This window comes from Salvelinus alpinus, chromosome 24 (genome assembly GCF_045679555.1).
Source record: "Salvelinus alpinus chromosome 24, SLU_Salpinus.1, whole genome shotgun sequence".
Classification (NCBI taxonomy): Eukaryota; Metazoa; Chordata; class Actinopteri; order Salmoniformes; family Salmonidae; genus Salvelinus; species Salvelinus alpinus.
In genome coordinates, this window is record NC_092109.1 from 33,036,089 (window position 1) to 33,059,483 (window position 23,395).

At 44.2% G+C, this 23,395-nt stretch overlaps 1 protein-coding gene across 5 annotated transcripts in view; it reads left to right on the forward strand.

Moving 5' to 3' along the window:
* nrxn2a (neurexin 2a) overlaps nt 1–23,395 on the forward strand; it is a 307,444-nt gene that overhangs the window by 123,758 nt on the left and 160,291 nt on the right. For all 5 annotated transcript variants that reach the window (XM_071364597.1, XM_071364596.1, XM_071364600.1 and 2 more), the window contains 7 exons: nt 1,623–2,064; nt 2,766–3,149; nt 4,740–4,943; nt 8,803–8,829; nt 21,229–21,348; nt 21,562–21,943; nt 23,161–23,351. In XM_071364597.1, the coding sequence (XP_071220698.1) occupies nt 1,623–2,064; nt 2,766–3,149; nt 4,740–4,943; nt 8,803–8,829; nt 21,229–21,348; nt 21,562–21,943; nt 23,161–23,351 (1,750 nt within the window). The remainder of the gene's footprint in view (nt 1–1,622; nt 2,065–2,765; nt 3,150–4,739; nt 4,944–8,802; nt 8,830–21,228; nt 21,349–21,561; nt 21,944–23,160; nt 23,352–23,395) is intronic.

Genomic DNA, 23,395 nt, shown 5'->3' on the forward strand with positions numbered 1-23,395 from the left:
CCACTGCTCCAAAACCGCCATAAAAAACCCCGACTGCGGTTTGCAATTGTACATGGGGACAAAGATCGTACTTTTTGGAGAAATGTCCTCTGGTCTGATGAAACAAAAATAGAACTGTTTGGCCATAATGACCATCGTTATTTTTGGAGGAAAAAGGGGGAGGCTTGCAAGCCAAAGAACACCATCCCAACCGTGAAGCACGGGGTGGCAGCATCATGTTGTGGGGGTGCTTTGCTGCAGGAGGGACTGGTGCACTTCACAAAATAGATGGCATCATGAGTAAGTACAATTATGTGGATATATTAAGCTACATCTCAAGCCATCAGTCAGGAAGTTAAAGCTTTGTCGCAAATGGGTCTTCCAAATGGACAATGACGCCAAGCATACTTCCAAAGTTGTGGCAAAATGGCTTAAGGATAACAAAGTCAAGGTATTGGAGTGGCCATCACAAAGCCCTGACCTCAATCCCATAGAAAATTTGTGCAGAACTGAAAAAGCGTGTGAGAGCAAGGAGGCCTACAAACCTGACTCGGTTACACCAGCTCTGTCAGGATGAATGGGCCAAAATTCACCCAACTTATTGTGGGAAGCTAGTGGAAGGCTACCCAAAACGTTTGACCGAAGTTAAATAATTTAAAGGCAATGCTACCAAATACTAATTGAGTGTATGTAAACTTCTGACACACTGGGAATGTGATGTAAGAAATATAAGCTGAAATAAATCATTCTCTCTACTATTATTCTGACATTTCACATTCTTAAAATAAAGTGGTGATCCTAACTGACCTAAGACAGGGAATTTTTACTTGGATGAAATGTCAGGAATTGTGAAAAACTGAGTTTAAATGTATTTGGCTAAGGTGTATGTAAACTTCTGACTTCAACTATATGTAAAATGTGTATGTAAAATGTATACATAGCAGAAAAGCTGTAAAAAACTACGTCAAGATATTTGTCCTCCGAAGAGTGGGGTGGTGGAGGGGTAAAAAACATAAAGACAGGCAGGCAGGCAGGCATGAAGACAGGCAGGCAGGCAGGCATGAAGACAGGCAGGCATGAAGACAGGCAGGCAGGCATGAAGACAGGCAGGCATGACGACAGGCAGGCATGAAGACAGGCAGGCATGAAGACAGGCAGGCATGAAGACAGGCAGGCAGGCATGAAGACAGGCAGGCAGGCATGAAGACAGGCAGGCAGGCATGAAGACAGGCAGGCAGGCATGAAGACAGGCAGGCAGGCATGAAGACAGGCAGGGTGGCAGACAGGGAGATTATCTTTATGATCTGATGTTTTGTATTCAGTCATGTATTCTGTAATCTATTCAGTCATGTATTCTGTAATGTCTGGAGTGGATGTCTAGTAATGATTAATGGCATTATGTATATTGTTGTTTGAAGTATGACTGTAAAAAAATATATACAATTACACAGTGGAATCTTTTGTCACATTTCATAGATAGAAACAGTTTCAATGAATGACAAATTGTTGATTGAATTTTAAGGTTTGGTATTGAGTACAATTGCAGAAAAGAGTGAGGAATGAGGTCAATAACAGGACAGTAAGTGGTCTCTCTGCAGCCACCCACTCAGTGACAGTCCTGTCCCCTGTTCCTGTCCCTATAGGTGATTTACAAGAACAATGAGTTCAGACTGGAGCTGTCTCGTCTGGCTGCAGAGCGGAACCCTCAGGTCAGTGTTCACGGTGACCTGACCTTCCGCTGTGAGGACGTGGCGGCCCTGGAGCCGGTCACCTTCGACACACCCGCCGCCTACCTCACCCTGCCCAGGTGGAACACCAAGAAGACCGGCTCCATCTCCTTTGACTTCCGGACCACGGAGCCCAGCGGCCTGCTGCTGTTCAGCCACGGGGACAGACGTCTGCGGGACCCAGACAGACAGCCGGACAGGCAGGCCAGGGCTGATTACTTTGCCATGGAGCTAATGGATGGCTTTCTCTACCTTGTGATGGACATGGGCTCTGGCACCATCAAGATGAAGGCCAGCAACAAGAGGGTCAACGATGGGGAGTGGTGCCACGTGGACTTCCAGAGGGAGGGGCGTAAGGGTGAGGGGAAGCACACATGATGGTTCTGATAAGCTCTGATTGGCCTGTTAGGTGTGATTGAATAAAGCTTCAATCAGTGAGCCTAATGGGGACATGTCCCATAGTGAGATGACAAAGTTTCTGGCTTGTGAAATTACATTCACTATAACTATACAGAGACACTCATATTTTAGCTTACTTTAAATGTTTCTTTGCTGCAGTCAGAGATGCTGTGTGCATATCCAGTTTTAATTACAGTCTTATTTTTAGCAGTTATAATCTATGTATGACATTTCATAAATTGCCTTAACCTATTTTGCAAGTGGCCAATTATACTGTCACCTACCTCATGTGGGGAAATGTCTGTCCTCATTAGCCGAGCCCAGTGATTCCAGCCGGTTTGCTTACAGCTTATTGGTAACAGAGGATTATGCTATGACAAAGACCTGAGACATTCTTCTTCATTAGTCATTCCACAGTTTTACACCTGGTATACGTTGTGGATATCCTCTTCTGTTTGATGTTATATCCCAATGAATAGCTAGAACCACTGTGTTTATCACATCCTCCAATAGCAACACAGGAACTCACACTCTCACTTTATCTTCCCACTCCTCCACCAACACTCATTACTCACACACACCTGCACATCTTCACAAACACACATACAGTGAGGTGAGACAGCCTTGATACTAGTTGACTCACTCTGTTTTTTCCTTCAGGCTTCATCTCGGTGAACAGCCGCAGCACACCATTCTCTGCGAATGAAGGCAATGAGATCTTAGACCTGGAGGGGGAATTGTACCTGGGGGGTCTGCCCGAGGAACGCCAGCGCCTCATCCTCCCCCCAGAAGTCTGGACGGCCCCCCTCAACCTGGGCTACGTGGGCTGCATGCGGGACCTGTTCATGGATGGACGGAGCCGGGACCTGAGGAGACTGGCAGAGATCCAGAGTGCCTCTGGAGTCAGCAGTTTCTGCACCAGGGAAACTCACGTCAGGTGTGGCAGAGACGTCTGTGGCAACGGTGGGCAGTGCCGTGAGGGCTGGAACCGTCATGTGTGTGATTGCACCAGCACGGGCTACCTGGGTCCCAACTGTGAGAGCGGTGAGAGAGAGGGACAGCGGGTTGGGGAAACTGTGAAAGCGGTGAGAGAGAGGGACAGCGGGTTGGGGAAACTGTGAAAGTGGTGAGAGAGGGACAGCGGGTTGGGGAAACTGTGAAAGCGGTGAGAAACAGGGACAGCGGGATGGGGAAACTGTGAGAGCAGTGAGAGAGAGGGACAGTGGGATGGGAAAACTGTGAGAGCAGTGAGAGAGGGACAGCGGGATGAGGAAACTGAGGGAGCAGTGAGAGAGGGACCGCGGCATGGGGAAACTGTGAGAGCAGTGAGAGAGGGACAGCGGGATGGGGAAACTGTGAGCAGTGAGAGAGGGACAGCGGGATGAGGAAACTGTGAGAGCAGTGAGAGAGGGACAGCGGGATCGGGAAACTGTGAGAGCAGTGAGAGAGGGACAGCGGCATGGGGAAACTGTGAGAGCAGTGAGAGAGGGACTGCGGCATGGGGAAACTGTGAGAGCAGTGAGAGAGGGACAGCGAGATGGGGAAACTGTGAGAGCAGTGAGAGAGGGACAGCGGGATGGGGAAACTGTGAGAGCAGTGAGAGAGGGACAGCGGGATGGGGAAACTGTGAGAGCAGTGAGAGAGGGACAGCAGGATGGGGAAACTGTGGGAGAGGGACAGCAGGATGGGGAAACTGAGAGCAGTGAGAGAGGGACAGCGGGATGGAGAAACTGTGAAAGTAGTGAGAGAGGGACAGCGGGATGGGGAAACTGTGAGAGCAGTGAGAGAGGGACAGCAGGATGGGGAAACTGTGAGAGAGGGACAGCGGGATGGGGAAACTGTGAGAGCAGTGAGAGAGGGACAGCGGGATGGGGAACCTGTGAGAGCAGTGAGAGAGGGACAGCGGGATGGGGAAACTGTGAGAGCAGTGAGAGAGGGACAGCGGGATGGGGAACCTGTGAGAGAGGGACAGCGGGATGGGGAATGTTGCTCCCGGTTGAAATGATACCGCAAACTTTTAAAAAGTTTTCAGACATTTCATACAGACAATGTAAATTAAATCACATTTATGTGAGTCATTCAAGGGGTAACTTCCCACTTCATTAGTGATCTGTTAGTGAAGTGGCAGTACGTGAGGAATACATTGCTGAATTGCATCTCACTGCTGAGTATCAGTGATTCATCAGTATTGCGGTGGGCTCTCCATAAGTCTAAATCACCCTGCATCTACCACATAGATCTTTCTCACAGAGAGGAGAGGAACCCCATTGTGAAGCCATTTGGCTGATAACATTGAGGGATATAAATGTAATCCTCATCCTATTTGTGACCTGAATAGAAATCTATGACAAGAGGATGATTAGAGAGGCATCACATAACAGAGCTGTGTGGTGTATTACAGGCTTTTCCTGCCATCTAGTGTTGCTGCAGGAAACTGACCAACAGACAGACATGGAAAAACACTGTTAGATGTGGTTCAGCAAAGATCACATCTTACATTGAATTCTTCATTTATTCTGAATCATGTGCTTATTCAGTGTTGAGTGTATAGGAAAAGGTTCTGTACTGTACGGGAACATTTGTGACCAAAACATTAGCTAACCCTGTTTCTCTGTCTTTGGGTGTCACACACAGAGGCCACGGTGCTGAGCTACGACGGCAGCATGTACCTGAAGGTGACGCTGCCAGTCAGCATGCACACGGAGGCCGAGGACGTGGCGCTACGCTTTATGTCCCAGAGGGCCTTTGGGCTGCTGTTGGCCACCACCTCCCAGGACTCAGCTGACACCCTGCGTCTGGAGCTGGAAGCGGGCCGGGTCAAACTCACCGTCAACCTGGGTAATGCTAACAACACTAACTCTAGGCCTTTGAGTGCTCGCGGCTTCTCAGTGAGAGTGATGTAATGAGAGAGGTCTTGTCCTACTTACCCTTTCTTCTCTCTATCATACACATCATCTATGTACATCTCTCTATCTCCTCTGTGTTCTCTCCCTGTCTCTCTTCCACTCTCTCTCTCTCCCCCCTGTCTTTTTCTCTCTCCCTCTCCCCCTCCCTCTATCTCTCTGACCCATGCCCAGGTCAGTCGCTAGCTAATCCATCCCCCAACCCTTTCAGCCCTTCAACGGCCTGTGTGTCTGCAGTCCTAGGAACAGACAGTCAGAGAGGCCAGCTCACTTAAAACATACAGTACTGTACCATCATGACACAAACAGTACCGGTCAAGAGTTTGGACACACCTACTCATTCAATTTTTTTTATAAAAATAAAAAAACTATTTTCTACCTTGTAGAATAATAGTGTAGACTTCAAAACTATGAAATAACACATATGAAATCATGTAGTAATCAAAAAAGTGTTAAACAAATCCAATTATATTTTAGATTTTACATTATTCAAAGTATAAAATATACTTTGATTTGTTTAACACTGTTTTGGTTACTACATGATTCCATATGTGTTATTTCATAGTTTTGATATCTTCACTATTATTCTACAATTTAGAAAATTATAAAAATAAAGAAAAACCCTTGAATGAGTAGGTGTGTCCAAACGTTTGACTGGTACTGTACATTGTCATGGTGTACAACAGGCCCAGTACGTCTGTAGGTAGTCAGTCTGGTCCTTGGCTGTTTGTATCCACTGCTCTGTGATGGTTGACAGCTCCAGAGCACACCTCAGCCACACTAGCAGTATGTAGTAGTACATACTGTAGCCTTTATTGCAGGTTATGGTAAGCCATAATGACTATGTAGCTATTCTGTTATTCAGAGAGCAGAATGGTGAGGAGAGATGTTCTAGTCTTCCATAGCGGGAAGTAGGGGTGCTGAGGGTGCTGCAGCACCCCCTGATGTTTTGTTTTTAAATAATATATAAATATTATTTCCACCAAATTTGTGCACTAGGCCTTTATTACCGTATGAGTGGGGAAAAACACTTGTCAGCAGAGTGGAGAAAACTACTTCTCACTCCTTCAGTGTGGCTGTGACTATGCAAACCAGCCCTTTCCTTAGTCTATACTATGTTTGGAAATGTGTGTGTGTGTGTGTGTGTGTGTGTGTGTGTGTGTGTATGTATATATATATATATATATATATATATATATATATATATATATATATATATATATATATATATATATATATATATATATTACATACGGTATATATATATATTTATATATATAAACAGAATTATCACATTTACATACCGTACCAGTCAGAAGTTTGGACACACCTACTTATTCAAGGGGTTTTCTTTATTTTTACTAGTTTCTAAATTGTAGAATAATAGTGAAGACATCAAAACTATGAAATAGCAGATATGGAATCACGTAGTCACCAAAAAAGTGTTAAACAAATCAAAATAGATTTTAGATTCTTCAAAGTAGCCACTCTTTGCCTTGATGACAGCTTTGCACACTCTTGGAATTCTCTCAACCAGCTTCAACTAGAATGCTTTTCCAACAGTCTTGAAGGAGTTTCCACTGAGCACTTGTTGGCTGCTTTTCCTTCACTCTGCGGTCCGACTCATCCCAAACCATCTCAATTGGGTTGAGGTCGGTTGATTGTGGAGGCCAGGTCATCTGATGCAGCACTCCACCACTCTCCTTCTTGGTAAAATAGTCCTTACACAGCTTGGAGGTGTTTTGGATCATTGTCCTGCTGTAAAACAAATGATAGTCCCACTAAGCGCAGACCAGATGGGATGGGGTATCGCTGCAGAATGCTGTGGTAGCCATGCTGGTTAAGTGTGCCTTGAATTCTAAATAAATCACTGACAGTGTCACCAGCAATGCATGCCCACACCATCATGCCTCCTCCTCCATGCTTCACAGTGGGAAACACACATGCCGAGGTCATCTGTTCACCTACTCTGTCTCACAAAGACATGGCGGTTGGAACCAAGCAAACCAAAGTACAGATTTCCACCGGTCTAATGTCCATTGCTCGTGTTTCTTGGCCCAAGCAAGTCTCTTCTTATTATTGGTGTCCTTTAGTAGTGGTTTCTTTGCAGCAATTCGATCATGAAGGCCTGATTCACACAGTCTCTGAAATCCTTGAATGAGTAGGTGTCCAAACTTTTGACTGGTACTGTAAGTATTCAGACCTTTTACTCAGTACTTTGTTGAACACCTTTGGCAGCGATTACAGCCTCAAATCTTTTTGGGTATGATGCTACAAACTTGACACACCTGTATTTGGGGAGTTTGTCCCATTATTATCTGCAGATTATCTAAAGCTCTGTCATGTTGGATGGGGAGCATCACTGGACTGCTATTTTCAGTTCTTTCAGAGATTCAAGTTCAAGTCCGGGCTCTGGCTGGGCCACTCAAGGACATTCAGAGACTTGTCCCAAAGCCACTCCTGTGTTGTCTTGGCTGTGTGCTTAGGGGCGTTGTACTGTTGGAAGGTGAACCTTCGCCCCAGTCTGAGGTCCTGAGCGCTCTGGAGCAGGTATTCATCAAGGATCTCTCTGTACTTTGCTCCATTCATCGTTCCCTCGATCCTGACTAGTCTCCCATTCCCTGCCGCTGAAAAACATCCCACAGAATGATGCTGCCACCACCATGCTTCACCGTAGGGATGGTGCCAGGTTTCATCCAGACTTGACCCTTGGCATTCAGGCCAAAGAGTTCAATCTTGGTTTCATCAGAGCAGAGAATCTTGATTCTCATGGTCCGAGAATTCTTTAGGGGGCTTTTGGCAAACTCCAAGCAGGCTGTCATGTGCTTTTTTACTGAGGAGTGGCTTCCATCTGGCCACTCTACCATAAAGGCCTGATTGGTGGAGTGCTGCAGAGATGGTTGTCCTTCTGGAAGATTCTCCCATCTTCACAGAGGAACTCTGGGGGCTCTGTCAGAGTGACCATAGAGTTATTGATCACCTCCCTGACCAAGGCTCTTCTCCCCCGATTGCTTAGTTTGGCCGGGCTGCCAGCTCTAGGAAGAGACTTGGTTCCAAACTTCTTCCATTTAAGAATGATGGAGGCCACTATGTTCTTGGGGACTTTCAATGCTGCAGAAATGTTTTGGTACAATCCTGTCTCGGAGCTCTACGGACAATTCCTTTGACCTCAGGGCTTGGTTTTTGTTCTGAATTGTGCTGTCAACTGTGGGACCTTATACAGACATGTGTGCCTTTCCAAATTATGTCCAATCAATTGAATTTACCACAGGTGGACTCCAATGAAGTTGTAGAAACATCTCAAGGTTGATCAATGGGAACAGGATGCACCTGAGCTCAATTTCAAGTCTCATAGCAAAGGGTCTGAATACTTATGTAAATAAGGTATTTCAGTTTGTAATACATTTGCAAACATTTATAAAAACCTGTTTTGACTTTGTCATTATGGGGTATTATGTGTAGATTGATGAGGGGGAAAAATGGAATCCATTTCAGAATAAGGCTGTAATGTGGAAACGGGGAAGGGGTCTGAATACTTTCCTAAGGCACTGCACATTACTGGTTCTCCTGAGTGTAGTAGAGAGGTAACGTTACCTCCCTCAGCTCGTATGTTAGTGGGTGCTGAATGGTGGCTATGGTGAGGAAAAGGCTGGTTTTGACTCTGGAGCTTGTCCCCGGATGGTGGTCTCTGTCTAAAGAAACTGCAGAATGTACCTTGAAGGATGTGACATTTTTACTTTATCTTCTTTTATATATAATTTTTTTTATCTCACCATCTCTCTCTCTCTCACCAGATTGTATCAGGATAGACTGTAACCTCAGTAAGTTACTCCTATCATGTTTACCTCTACTTCAGAACAACTGTATTCTATACCTCACTGTCTGTTTTACTTTTAATGCTGTTAAATGAATTTAACATTAGCCATATAAAATATTTATGCCCATGAAGCACAACAATCACATGGTTGTCTTGAAAATGTAAGGGACTGCAAGGAAAGTATCAAATACTGTATAAAGCTGAACATCCTTTGGTAAACTCATCCTCTAAGCAACACATTTCAGAATAACAAAATGATCCCTTGTTCTTTACAACAGAAAAAGACCATCTGTTTATGGGTACTCAGTGCTTCTCATAGAGACGACAGTGGCAGTAGCTCCCAGTCCCTGCTACTAACTTCACGCAGTAATATACTTTACCACCAGATGGCAATATACCATTGGGCTTTCGGGGAGAGGGGGGGGGTGACCTATTTGAACTGTTGTCCTTACAATTGACTTTTTCAAATCAATTTATTAGGATTCAAGGAAAGATGCATGTAACTACTTAGTTTTTTATGTTGGTCAGTACAGGTATAAACCTTCTTTACTACGGGCAAGAAGATCTGTTCTACATCTACTTTCCTTCAATCATTTTATACAGGTGAGACCGTGACAACAGATTGTGTACAGAGTTTTACCTTAAATAGCAACCTTAAGTATGTTGCTGCATAGTTGTCCTATGAATTTAGATGGATTGAAGTTTAATGGCAGTAAAAAAAATAAACATCTTAATTGACTTTAAACAGACAAAATTAGCCAGTAGTTTAACTAAATTATAGTCAATTAGAGCCCTCAACCATCTGGGAGAGCCTCTCTTTAGGCCAAAACGTGTTTTGCATTTTAAACATGCTATGAATTGACCACTTACAAGCACCATTTTAACACATAATTGGAGTTATGCTAGGAGGTAAGCATAGAGAGAAACCGGCACAATTTACAAAACAGAAGGGGGGGGGAATGTATGGGTGGATGTTGCCCAATGTAGGCCCAAAGCGGAGGTTATCTGTTGTATACAGTATAGGCAGTGGTAACAGTCATAAATAAGAAACACCACAGGTACCTGACTAGGTCATAATGGCTCCCACCTTTTCCCCACCATGTTGTCTCAGGCTGATTGCCTCAGCCAGTGTATAGAGGGGTGTACACTCTGCCGCAGGGTATTCTGGTGGGGAGCTGTCCATGGTCCTGATTGGCTCACCAAGGTGCACTGGCTTCATAAGGCCTTCTGCAACCGACAACATACTAGTATCACAAACATGTTTACAGTAGCATATAGTAAACCGTATTTTTAAGGTGAATAGAGATCTTATATTTCAGAAGGAGAACAGTCATCGAGAGCAATGCGGTTACAGTAGGTACATAACACAAGTAGAACAGTCATCGAGAGCAATGCGGTTACATTAGGTACATAACACAAGGAGAACAGTCATCGAGAGCAATGCGGTTACAGTAGGTACATAACACAAGTAGAACAGTCATCGAGAGCAATGCGGTTACAGTAGGTACATAACACAAGGAGAACAGTCATCGAGAGCAATGCGGTTACAGTAGGTACATAACACAAGTAGAACAGTCATCGAGAGCAATGCGGTTACATTAGGTACATAACACAAGGAGAACAGTCATCGAGAGCAATGCGGTTACAGTAGGTACATAACACAAGTAGAACAGTCATCGAGAGCAATGCGGTTACATTAGGTACATAACACAAGTAGAACAGTCATCGAGAGCAATGCGGTTACATTAGGTACATAACACAAGTAGAACAGTCATCGAGAGCAATGCGGTTACAGTAGGTACATAACACAAGGAGAACAGTCATCGAGAGCAATGCGGTTACATTAGGTACATAACACAAGGAGAACAGTCATCGAGAGCAATGCGGTTACATTAGGTACATAACACAAGTAGAACAGTCATCGAGAGCAATGCGGTTACAGTAGGTACATAACACAAGGAGAACAGTCATCGAGAGCAATGCGGTTACATTAGGTACATAACACAAGGAGAACAGTCATCGAGAGCAATGCGGTTACATTAGGTACATAACACAAGGAGAACAGTCATCGAGAGCAATGCGGTTACAGTAGGTACATAACACAAGGAGAACAGTCATCGAGAGCAATGCGGTTACAGTAGGTACATAACACAAGGAGAACAGTCATCGAGAGCAATGCGGTTACAGTAGGTACATAACACAAGGAGAACAGTCATCGAGAGCAATGCGGTTACAGTAGGTACATAACACAAGGAGAACAGTCATCGAGAGCAATGCGGTTACAGTAGGTACATAACACAAGTAGAACAGTCATCGAGAGCAATGCGGTTACAGTAGGTACATAACACAAGGAGAACAGTCATCGAGAGCAATGCGGTTACAGTAGGTACATAACACAAGGAGAACAGTCATCGAGAGCAATGCGGTTACAGTAGGTACATAACACAAGTAGAACAGTCATCGAGAGCAATGCGGTTACAGTAGGTACATAACACAAGGAGAACAGTCATCGAGAGCAATGCGGTTACAGTAGGTACATAACACAAGTAGAACAGTCATCGAGAGCAATGCGGTTACAGTAGGTACATAACACAAGTAGAACAGTCATCGAGAGCAATGCGGTTACAGTAGGTACATAACACAAGGAGAACAGTCATCGAGAGCAATGCGGTTACAGTAGGTACATAACACAAGGAGAACAGTCATCGAGAGCAATGCGGTTACAGTAGGTACATAACACAAGGAGAACAGTCATCGAGAGCAATGCGGTTACAGTAGGTACATAACACAAGGAGAACAGTCATCGAGAGCAATGCGGTTACAGTAGGTACATAACACAAGGAGAACAGTCATCGAGAGCAATGCGGTTACAGTAGGTACATAACACAAGTAGAACAGTCATCGAGAGCAATGCGGTTACAGTAGGTACATAACACAAGGAGAACAGTCATCGAGAGCAATGCGGTTACAGTAGGTACATAACACAAGGAGAACAGTCATCGAGAGCAATGCGGTTACAGTAGGTGCATAACACAGCACACAAAACACGGTGCCAGTTCTAATGGAATAGACCAACCAATGTTGGACTACATATTGTCGTAAGTATACTTTCATCTAAAAGGATACATTTGTTTTACAAAATTAGCATGTTTTTATTTGCATCAATAGCTTGCATGTTCAAAGTCTCAACTCAGCAATTATGTAATGTGTCATCATCATGCATTTGAGGCTAGCCTTATTAAAATCATAACAATCAAATACTCTGGATACAATGGACCAAGGAGAGGGCTTCTTTAAATCTAATAACGCCCTAGAATTTCTCCCCAGCTTCTCCACTAAGCCTGGGTAGCCTAGTGAGGCTAAATAAAAGTCAACTTCAAACGATCTCTAATCAGAAAACAGAATGTAAAGCCTACTATGCCTACAGTATATCAAGACAGAATCATCATCACAATGCTGCACAGGGACATGTCATTTTCTGTAATGTAGAGAATAACTGTGTGCATTCATTTTCCTTTAATAATCAGCATTTTAAAAACAAATTAATCTAAACTTTTGCCTTATTCAAAGTCTGGTGTAAATTGTATGTTTATGTCAATGGGATTTTTGTGTGAACAGTTTAGATATAATTGTGCATCTGTGTGAAAGGGGTAATGTGTCTCACGGTCTTTAGGGCATGTGCAATGCAGAAGGCAAACTTAAATGTGCAAAATCTGGTGTTGGTTTACTAATAGGTGATACAAAATTAAAGTTGCCCAAAAAAAATAGAAAATGTTTTAACAGAACACTGAAAGGATATTAAACCTATGCAGCTATCCCTGCCAAAAGACAGCTGGGGTCTACCAGGCTCTGACCAGCCTCCCATTCAAACACTGGCAAATAAGAGCAACAATTACACACAGGTATATAGGATCTCCTCCATGGCCACACCTCGGAGCATACCAATGTGGCCCACAATCTAGGCGGACAAATCTAATTACACTCAGTAAAAAAGATAGAAACTGGCCAAACACCATAATATAGCATTCTCAACAGCAATTATCCATGTCTTAAGCATGGTTAATAGTTAATCAATGGAAGATAAACATCATTTCAACATACAGTGCCAGTCAAAACTTTGGACACACCTACTCATTCAAGGTTTCTCTTTATATTGACTATTTTCTACATTGTGAATAATAGTGAAGACATCAAAACTAGGAAATAACACATATGGAATCATCTATTATTCAGAGAGCAGAATGGTGAGGAGAGATGTTCTAGTCTTCCATAGCGGGAAGTAGGGGTGCTGAGGGTGCTGCAGCACCCCCTGATGTTTTGTTTTTAAATAATATATAAATATTATTTCCACCAAATTTGTGCACTAGGCCTTTATTACCGTATGAGCGGGGAAAAACACTTGTCAGCAGAGTGGAGAAAACTACTTCTCACTCCTTCAGTATGGCTGTGAATATGCAAACCAGCCCTTTCCTTAGTCTATACTATGTTTGAAAATGTGTGTGTATGTATATACACTGCTCAAAAAAATAAAGGGAACACTTAAACAACACAATGTAACTCCAAGTCAATCACACTTCTGTGAAATCAAACTGTCCACTTAGGAAGCAACACTGATTGACAATACATTTCACATGCTGTTGTGCAAATGGAATAGACAAAAGGTGGAAATTATAGGCAATTAGTAAGACACCCCCAATAAAGGAGTGCCTTTATTCTGCAGGTGGTGACCACAGACCACTTCTCAGTTCCTATGCTTCCTGGCTGATGTTTTGGTCACTTTTGAATGCTGGCGGTGCTTTCACTCTAGTGGTAGCATGAGACGGAGTCTACAACCCACACAAGTGGCTCAGGTAGTGCAGCTCATCCAGGATGGCACATCAATGCGAGCTGTGGCAAGAAGGTTTGCTGTGTCTGTCAGCGTAGTGTCCAGAGCATGGAGGCGCTACCAGGAGACAGGCCAGTACATCAGGAGACGTGGAGGAGGCCGTAGGAGGGCAACAACCCAGCAGCAGGACCGCTACCTCCGCCTTTGTGCAAGGAGGAGCAGGAGGAGCACTGCCAGAGCCCTGCAAAATGACCTCCAGCAGGCCACAAATGTGCATGTGTCTGCTCAAACGGTCAGAAACAGACTCCATGAGGGTGGTATGAGGGCCCGACGTCCACAGGTGGGGGTTGTGCTTACAGCCCAACACCGTGCAGGACGTTTGGCATTTGCCAGAGAACACCAAGATTGGCAAATCCGCCACTGGCGCCCTGTGCTCTTCACAGATGAAAGCAGGTTCACGCTGAGCACATGTGACAGACGTGACAGAGTCTGGAGACGCCGTGGAGAACGTTCTGCTGCCTGCAACATCCTCCAGCATGACCGGTTTGGCGGTGGGTCAGTCATGGTGTGGGGTGGCATTTCTTTTGGGGGCCGCACAGCCCTCCATGTGCTCGCCAGAGGTAGCCTGACTGCCATTAGGTATCGAGATGAGATCCTCAGACCCCTTGTGAGAGCATATGCTGGTGCGGTTGGCCCTGGGTTCCTCCTAATGCAAAACAATGCTAGACCTCATGTGGCTGGAGTGTGTCAGCAGTTCCTGCAAGAGGAAGGCATTGATGCTATGGACTGGCCCGCCCGTTCCCCAGACCTGAATCCAATTGAGCACATCTGGGACATCATGTCTCGCTCCATCCACCAACACCACGTTGCACCACAGACTGTCCAGGAGTTGGCGGATACTTTAGTCCAGATCTGGGAGGAGATCCCTCAGGAGACCATCCGCCACCTCATCAGGAGCATGCCCAGGCGTTGTAGGGAGGTCATACAGGCACGTGGAGGCCACACACACTACTGAGCCTCATTTTGACTTGTTTTAAGGACATTACATCAAAGTTGGATCAGCCTGTAGTGTGGTTTTCCACTTTAATTTTGAGTGTGACTCCAAATCCAGACCTCCATGGGTTGATAAATTTGATTTCCATTGATAATTTTTGTGTGATTTTGTTGTCAGCACATTCAACTATGTAAAGGAAAAAGTATTTAATAAGAATATTTCATTCATTCATATCTAGGATGTGTTATTTTAGTGTTCCCTTTATTTTTTTGAGCAGTGTATATATGTATATGTATATATATAAACAGAAATATCACATTTACATACAGTACCAGTCAGAAGTTTGAATACACCTACTCATTCAAGGGTTTTTCTTTATTTTTACTATTTTCTAAATTCTAGAATAATAGTGAAGACATCTAAACTATGAAATAACACATATGGCATCATGTAGTAGCCAAAAAAGTGTTAAACAAATCAAAATAGATTTTAGATTCTTCAAAGTAGCCACCCTTTGCCTTGATGACAGCTTTGCATACTCTTGGCATTCTCTCAACCAGCTTCAACTAGAATGCTTTTCCAACAGTCTTGAAGGAGTTTCCACATATGCTGAGCACTTGTTGGTTGCTTTTCCTTCACTCTGCGGTCCAACTCATCCCAAAACATCTCAATTGGGTTCAGGTCAGGTGATTGTTGAGGCCAGGTCATCTGATGCAGCACTCCACCACTCTCCTTCTTGGTCAAAATAGCCCTTACACAGCCTGGAGGTGTGTTGTGTCATTGTCCTGTTGAAAAACAAATGATAGTTCCACTAAGCGCAGACCAGATGGGATGGCATATTGCTGCGGTAGCCATGCTGGTTAAGTGTGCCTTGAGTACTCGAATCGACTTTATTCAATTATATGCACAAGCCTAACTCCAAACCGAAACACAACTGGAGGGAGTTGAACGCACGCTGCATGAGCCTTCAAATAATTTCACACATTTGCGCGCGCCCTAGGAAGCACAGCAGAACACAGGAACAACCAGTAATCACCGCAACACCAAGAACAAAAAACAACGGTATCAAAATGAAATGGAATGAAATGACATAAAGCAATTACATTTCTACCCGATAAGTTTATGCTAATGTTAGCTCCTAAACATTGCATCCACTCAGACGATCAAACAGCAGATCAATTACAGGAAATAACCACAGAAACAATGTTTGCTTGATAAACAACTCCCCATAATAGCGAATGAACTAAAATCATGTAACGTAATATTAAACTGTGCTGTGAATCAGACCTGGCTTCAAATACACGAGTATGTGATATTTAAATACTTATTTTTCTGTGTATTTGAATATTTTCAAATGATGTGAATCATTGGAAGTATTTAAAAGTATTTTACAAGTATTTCATATAAATATCCTACTATTTGAAAGTATTTTCAAATACTATTTTCAAATACCTGGGTTAAATTCATGGGAGTGTATTTGAGGCAGTGTAATTTTGTATTTTCAAATACAGGCTAATACTTTCCAAGTGTTTTTCCAAATACAGTACATTCCAATATTGTGTTTTTTATATATCTGAATATTTACTTCGAAATGCATGTGAAAGCAATTTAAATATTTGAAATAGTATTTGAGATATTGGTCTTAGTAAAACAACAATGAGAAATACTTGACTTAGGCTACAAGTGTGTTGAGAATGGAGGGAATAGATCGCAATCTCCAGCTAGGGTGTGTAGACATAAAAAAGCACTTCACCTCACTGTGGATATCTAGTGATTTCTGTGCTTTCTGACACACCAGAATTCTTACTTTTCAGCCCACCACTATACAGCCCTTGCATCACTTGCTTGCGAAATCCTCTAAAATGTGTATGTGCTTGATCCTGGCAGAGCTGCTCTCCACTGAACCACAGAGTAGGTGTTTGGGCTGAGGCTCAATTATTAGATGGCAGTGGAGCCCTCCTAGGAGACCAGACCAACACTGCTTTAACACAGTTCACTTCAGATGAATAGTCCCATCTCCTCCGCTCTGTAAATATTTCTCTGTTCCTCCCTCCAACTGCTCAGTAAAGTAGACTGTTGTGTTGATTTAGTAGGTGAACGTGGGTTTTGTAGGACATAAACCCACAGTCAATAAAGGGGAACATGACCGGGGATCCATACTAAGATCTGAAGGTTATTTGGGGATAATAGACATGCTGATATAATGGTCAGAAAAGAGACTGACAGTATATTGTTGTTTTACAATTGTAACAAGGTTTCATATTGGAAAAGCACTGCTCTGCCCCATGCCTCACCGTTTCTAAGATTAGTTGTCATTGTTGGATACTGTAATCAAACATGTCAATAGTACTTAAAGCTGAATTTTATGTTATAAGATGACTATGTACCGTTTGTAGGGACTTTAGTAGTCTAATAATTGGTTATAATTGGTGACTTAATTAATTAATTTGCCTACTTTTCTAAATTAATAACATTGCATAAGGGCACCAGTAATTGTTTTTATTCAAAGGGAACAATTTACTTGAAACTCTAATTAGTAGTTTAGCCTACGTTCATAAAGTCTTGTATCAACAATTTTAAAGGAAACGTAAAGTCTTTATTTGTATTAGACCCAGCATTTGTCAAAACAAGAGAACCACATTTCTTTATAAAGACAGAATTTATTATTATCCTAAGAAACACACAATTAAAATAAACACAAAGATTATGGTTGATAAAGCAATGCCGAATTGTCAAGGATGAAACACAGAGAATGCTGTCATATTTACTGAGTCCCTGGTCAGGTCCTCTCTCTCTTTGTCTCTCCTTGACCCGCGTCGGTACCAATTCAAGGCGCTTTATTGGCATGGGAAACATACGTTAACATTGCCAAAGCAAGTGAGGTAGATAATATACAAAAGTGAAATAAACAACAAAAATTAACAGTAAACATTACACATACAGAAGTTTCAAAAGAATGAAGACATTTCAAATGTTATATTATATATATATACAGTGTTGTAACGGCCTCTATTGGAGCAGTCAGCTTTGTGTTGCAGCACATGGTGCGAAGGTGTCCAAAACGCCACTCTCGTGGGCCATTCGTTTTTCACAAAGGTCTGTCCATTTTTCTTCAGTCCATGTCAACGCCTCTCTGAGTTCAGAGGCCGCTTCCTAAAGTTCTGTTTCAGTCCAAGACTGACAACTCTTCGTCATGCCTTCTCTCCTCTCACCCTCCTGCAAGACAATTCTCCTTCTCCTCCAAGTTGATCCAAGTCGTCATTTCAAATGTATTTAAGAGTAGGGATAAAAGTCAATACTTTATCATTTGCCTATATATTACGAATGTTTTTCTGAGAGGGAGTTGGGTGTTTTCCTGCCCAACATCATGGGATGTTGAACCAAGGAAACCTTTGTTAGATACACAACATGACCTCGTTTGTGTCTCCTGACGGGTCAGAGTTCAACCTTTTCCTTCGAGCTGGTGTGACTGCTTCCCTTTGTTTGTACATCGTTCTTAGTGAACACTCGGTCAGCTATCACGCAAGAGCAGGAAGACATAACCACTTCCTGAAAGGTTTATGACTCATGATATATGAAGGTTGGACAAAAAGGGTCTGTGGGTGTGAACATGGAGAGAGAAATCCCCCTGCCTCATAACAGTCACACTATGGAAATGTGTTCCTGTGACACCCAGAGTTACAACACGGTGTTATGTGCCATAGCTACTGTGTCAGATAACTTTGTAGTTGGTCTAGAATGTTGCCCCCTGCCAAGACACTTGCTCTGCTGTAAAACGCCAGAAGCCAGTGGCCTTTCTCTCCCAGTGGAGGAAATGGTGAAGTACTTGGAAACCAATTGATATCATCAGCTGCAGCGTCCCAAAAGCAGGGTCCAAGTAGCAGCGTCCCAGTAGCAGCCAGCCAGTGTCCTCTCTATGTCCCCTGTTATTGCCATACACCCTGATCTCAATTAGACAGACAAACCCCTGGAGGCCGTCCGGCTTAGGCATGGCCAGTTAGCTTTCCTAGCCATGTCCGAACTCCTTTGAATTGCTGTGTCGGCCTGTTGCATAGCCAGTAATCAGGGTTGACTGTGCTACAGTGGCAAAGCTTCCGCATTGTGACCTATTTTCAAGCCAAACCTTAAGAGCTGGGGAAAAAGCAGAGGATTTAGCAGAAATCCTGGAGCTATAAAACTCTCCACCCGCCAAGCCTCTGGATACTACACATTGTTAGCTGGTTGTCTAAAGAGTTGATATACCATTTCATATAGAGGAGATGTGATTGGAGTCATATACCAGTGGATATTAATTAAACATTTAAAATCAAATCAAATTTTATTGGTCACATACACATGGTTAGCAGATGTTATTGCGAGTGTAGCAAAATGCTTGTGCTTCTAATTTCGACAGCGCAGCAATATCTAACAAGTAATATCCCCAAATTCCACAACACACACATAATACACACCAATCTAAGTAAAGGAATAGAATAAGAATATATAAATATATGGATGAGCAATGACAGAGCGGCATAGGCTAAGATGCAATAGATAGTATAGAATACAGTATATACATATGAGATGAGTAATGCAAGATATGTAAACATTATTAAAGTGGCATTATTAAAGTGACGAGTGTTCCATTTTTATTAAAGTGGCCAATGATTTCAAGTCTGTATGTAGGCAGCAGCCTCTCTGTGCTAGTGATGGCTGTTTAAAAGTTTGATGGCCTTGAGATAGAAGCTGTTTTTCAGTCTCTCGGTCCCAGCTTTGATGTTCCTGTACCAACCTCACCTGCTGAATGGTAGCGGGGTGAACAGGCAGTGGCTCGGGTGGTTGTTGTCCTTGATGATCTTTATGGCCTTCCTGTGACGTCGGCTGCTGTAGGTGTCCTAGAGGGCAGGTAGTTTGCCCCCGGTGATACGTTGTGCAGGCCGCACCACCCTCTGGAGAGCTTTGCGGTTGTGGGTGGTGCAGTTGCCGTGCCAGGCGGTGATACAACCGACAAGATGCACTCAATTGTGCATCTGTAAAAGTTTGTGAGGGTTTTAGGTGACAAGACAAATTTCTTCAGCCTCCTGAGGTTGAAGAGGCGCTGTTGCACCTTCTTCACCACACTGTCTGTGTGTGTGGACCATTTCAGTTTGTCAGTGATGTGTACGCTGAGGAACTTAAATCTTTCCACCTTCTCCACTGCAGTCCCGTCGATGTGGATAGGGGGATGCTCCCTCTCCTGTTTCCTGAAGTCCACGATCATCTCCTTTGTTTTGTTGATGTTGAGTGAGAGGTTATTTTCCTGACACCACATTCTGAGAGCCCTCATCTCCTCCCTGTAGGCTGTCTTGTCATTGTTGGTAATCAAGCCTTCTATTGTTGTGTCGTCTGCAAAGTTGATGATTGAGTTGGAGGTGTGTATAGCCACGCAGTCGTGGATGAACAGGGAGTAGAGGAGGGGGCTAAGCACACACCCTTGTGGGGCCCCAGTGTTGAGGATCAGCGAAGTGGAGATGTTGTTTCCTACCTTCACCACCTGGGGGCGGTCCATCAGAAAGTCCAGGACCCAGTTGCACAGGGTGGGGTTGAGACCCAGGGCCTCAAGCTTAATGATGAGCTTCGAGGGTACAATGGTGTTGAATGCTCAGCTATAGTCAATGAACAGCATTCTTACATAGGTATTCCTCTTGTCCAGATGGGATAGGGCAGTGTGCAATGTGATGGCAATTGCTTCGTCTGTGGACCTATTGGGGTGGTAAGCAAATTTAAGTGGGACTAGTGACAGGTAAGGTGGAGGTGATATGATCCTTGACTAGTTTCTCAAAGCACTTCATGATGACAGAAGTGAGTGCTACGGGGAGATAGTCATTTAGTTCAGTTACCTTTGCATTCTTGGTTACAGGAAAAATGGTGGCCATCTTGAAGCATGTGTGGACAGCAGACTGGGATAGGGAGAGATTGAATATGTCCATAAACACACCAGCCAGCTGGTCTGTGCATGCTCTGAGGACGCGGCTAGGGATGCTGTCTGGGCTGGCAGTCTTGCGAGGGTTAACACGTTTAAATGTCTTACTCACGTTGGACACGGAGAAGGAGAGCCCACAGCCTTGGTAGCGGGCCGTGTCGGTGGCACTGCATTATCCTCAAAGCAGGCAAAGAAAGTGTTTAATTTGTCTGGAAGCAAGACGTCGGTGTTTGTGACGTGGCTGGTTTTCCTTTTTTGGCACTTGTGATGAGTACAGTACAATTGTGTAATAATCACTCTCAACTGGAACCAACAGTTTGTTTATACAACCATTGACAGAGCTCTTACATTCTGAACTGGGTTTCTTATTTGAGATTTCATAGGTTACAGGAATTTCTCTTTGACAACATTGGTAAGGATTGTGCAAGTAAGCGTAGGAGAGGGAGGTTGTGTAGTTTTTCTTTACATACAGTACTGCCCTCACTGAATGGCATTTCCAGGTTGCAGGTGTTTGTGTGCTTATGAGTGATATAGTATGTTAATGTGTTCTAACCAGGAAGTCTTTTATCTAGGGATCTCTTGGAAAGAGGGATATGCTTTATTACTGTGCTCTGCTGGTGACTTCCTCCTTTCCGTTCCACAGGTAAAGGCCCAGAGATGCTGTTAGCAGGACAGAAGCTGAACGACAATGAGTGGCACTCAGTGAAGGTGGTACGTCTTGGGAAGAACCTGCAGCTCTCTGTGGACAATGTGACTGTGGAAGGTAGGAGGGGAGAGCAGAGTCAAACCACGAGATGAAGGGAAACTGTGATCCTCATAATAATACACTAAATACCAAATAACATTTAATGTTCAGTTTGTGATCCTCTGTAGCTCAGGCGGTAGAACATGGTGCTTCACTGTAAGTCGCTTTAGATAGAAGTGTCTGCTAAATGGTATATATTATGCCTATCATCATGTATTTATTCTACCCCAGGCCATATGGCCGGTGCCCACACCCGCCTGGAGTTCCACAACATTGAGACTGGCATCATGACAGAGAGACGCTTCATCTCTGTGGTGCCAACCAACTTCATAGGGCACCTGCAGGCCCTCTCCTTCAACGGCGTGCCCTACCTGGACCAGTGTAAGAACGGAGACATCTCCTACTGCGAACTCAACGCCCGCTTCGGCATGCGCCGCATTGTGGCAGACCCTGTGACCTTCCACAGCCGGGCCAGCTACCTAGCCTTCTCTACCCTGCAGGCCTACGCCTCTATGCACCTCTTCTTCCAGTTCAAGACCACCTCCCCTGATGGCCTGCTCCTCTTCAACTCTGGAGACGGCAGTGACTTCATCATGGTGGAGCTGGTCAAAGGGTGAGTGGTGTGCTGGGGTAAAGACGGCAGTGACTTCATCATGGTGGAGCTGGTCAAAGGGTGAGTGGTGTGCTGGGGTAAAGACGGCAGTGACTTCATCATGGTGGAGCTGGTCAAAGGGTGAGTGGTGTGCTGGGGTAAAGACGGCAGTGACTTCATCATGGTGGAGCTGGTCAAAGGGTGAGTGGTGTGCTGGGGTAAAGACGGCAGTGACTTCATCATGGTGGAGCTGGTCAAAGGGTGAGTGGTGTGCTGGGGTAAAGACGGCAGTGACTTCATCATGGTGGAGCTGGTCAAAGGGTGAGTGGTGTGCTGGGGTAAAGACGGCAGTGGCTTCATCATGGTGGAGCTGGTCAAAGGATGAGTGGTGTGCTGGGGTAAAGACGGCAGTGGCTTCATCATGGTGGAGCTGGTCAAAGGATGAGTGGTGTGCTGGGGTAAAGACGGCAGTGGCTTCATCATGGTGGAGCTGGTCAAAGGATGAGTGGTGTGCTGGGGTAAAGACGGCAGTGACTTCATCATGGTGGAGCTGGTCAAAGGATGAGTGGTGTGCTGGGGTGACCAGGAAGGGGTAAAGCTCCACCTCATATTCCAATGGGTTGGATTATTATAATTTTTTAAAGACTGTGTTCAACCTATTTTGCAACATATTTTGTTAGGTGCTGTAACCATGCCGAGTGTGTATGGGATAGATTAATAATAGCACAGCTGCCTACCACTGTTCCCCTTTTTTCTTGCTCAACAAGTTATTTTCTGTTATATGGAATACTTTGATTCGGTCAGCCGGAGCCATATAAAGGGAATGTATTCAGAATGTTTTAGTGAAACGAGACGGATAGAGCGAGTAAGAGTGAAAGAGCGAACAATATTCCCACAGATGTTTAACCGCGGTCCAATTTTGCCCAGAAATACTGCCACACAGTAAACAATTAGTCAGCAGGAGTTATTCTAAGCTGTGGAGCCTTTAGGCAGCGTACTGGATACATGGGCTGAAGAGAGAACTCATATCTCTCAGTGCTGCTGGTACTACACTTTCTCTGATGATGTTTCTGTTAATATTATCAATATGCATTGAATCTGCATTTCAAAAGGACAGGATGTTGCAATATCGTCCCTATCAATTGTAGATGTCCTTTACATTTTAATATTTACCTAGATACAGTATCTGTTAGTCAATCTGTAAATTGACTTGTGCATGATGTAATGTTGTGTTGTAGGTACATCCATTATGTGTTTGACCTGGGTAACGGACCGTCACTCATGAAGGGCAACTCTGAGAAGCCTCTCAACGACAACCAGTGGCACAACGTGGTGGTGTCCCGGGATGATAACAACGTGCACATCCTCAAGACCGACTCCCGCACCGTCACCCAGCACTCCAACGGAGCCCGTAACCTGGACCTCAAAGGTATGGTATACGCTACCACTCCTCAAAACTGGCTCCAGCCATGG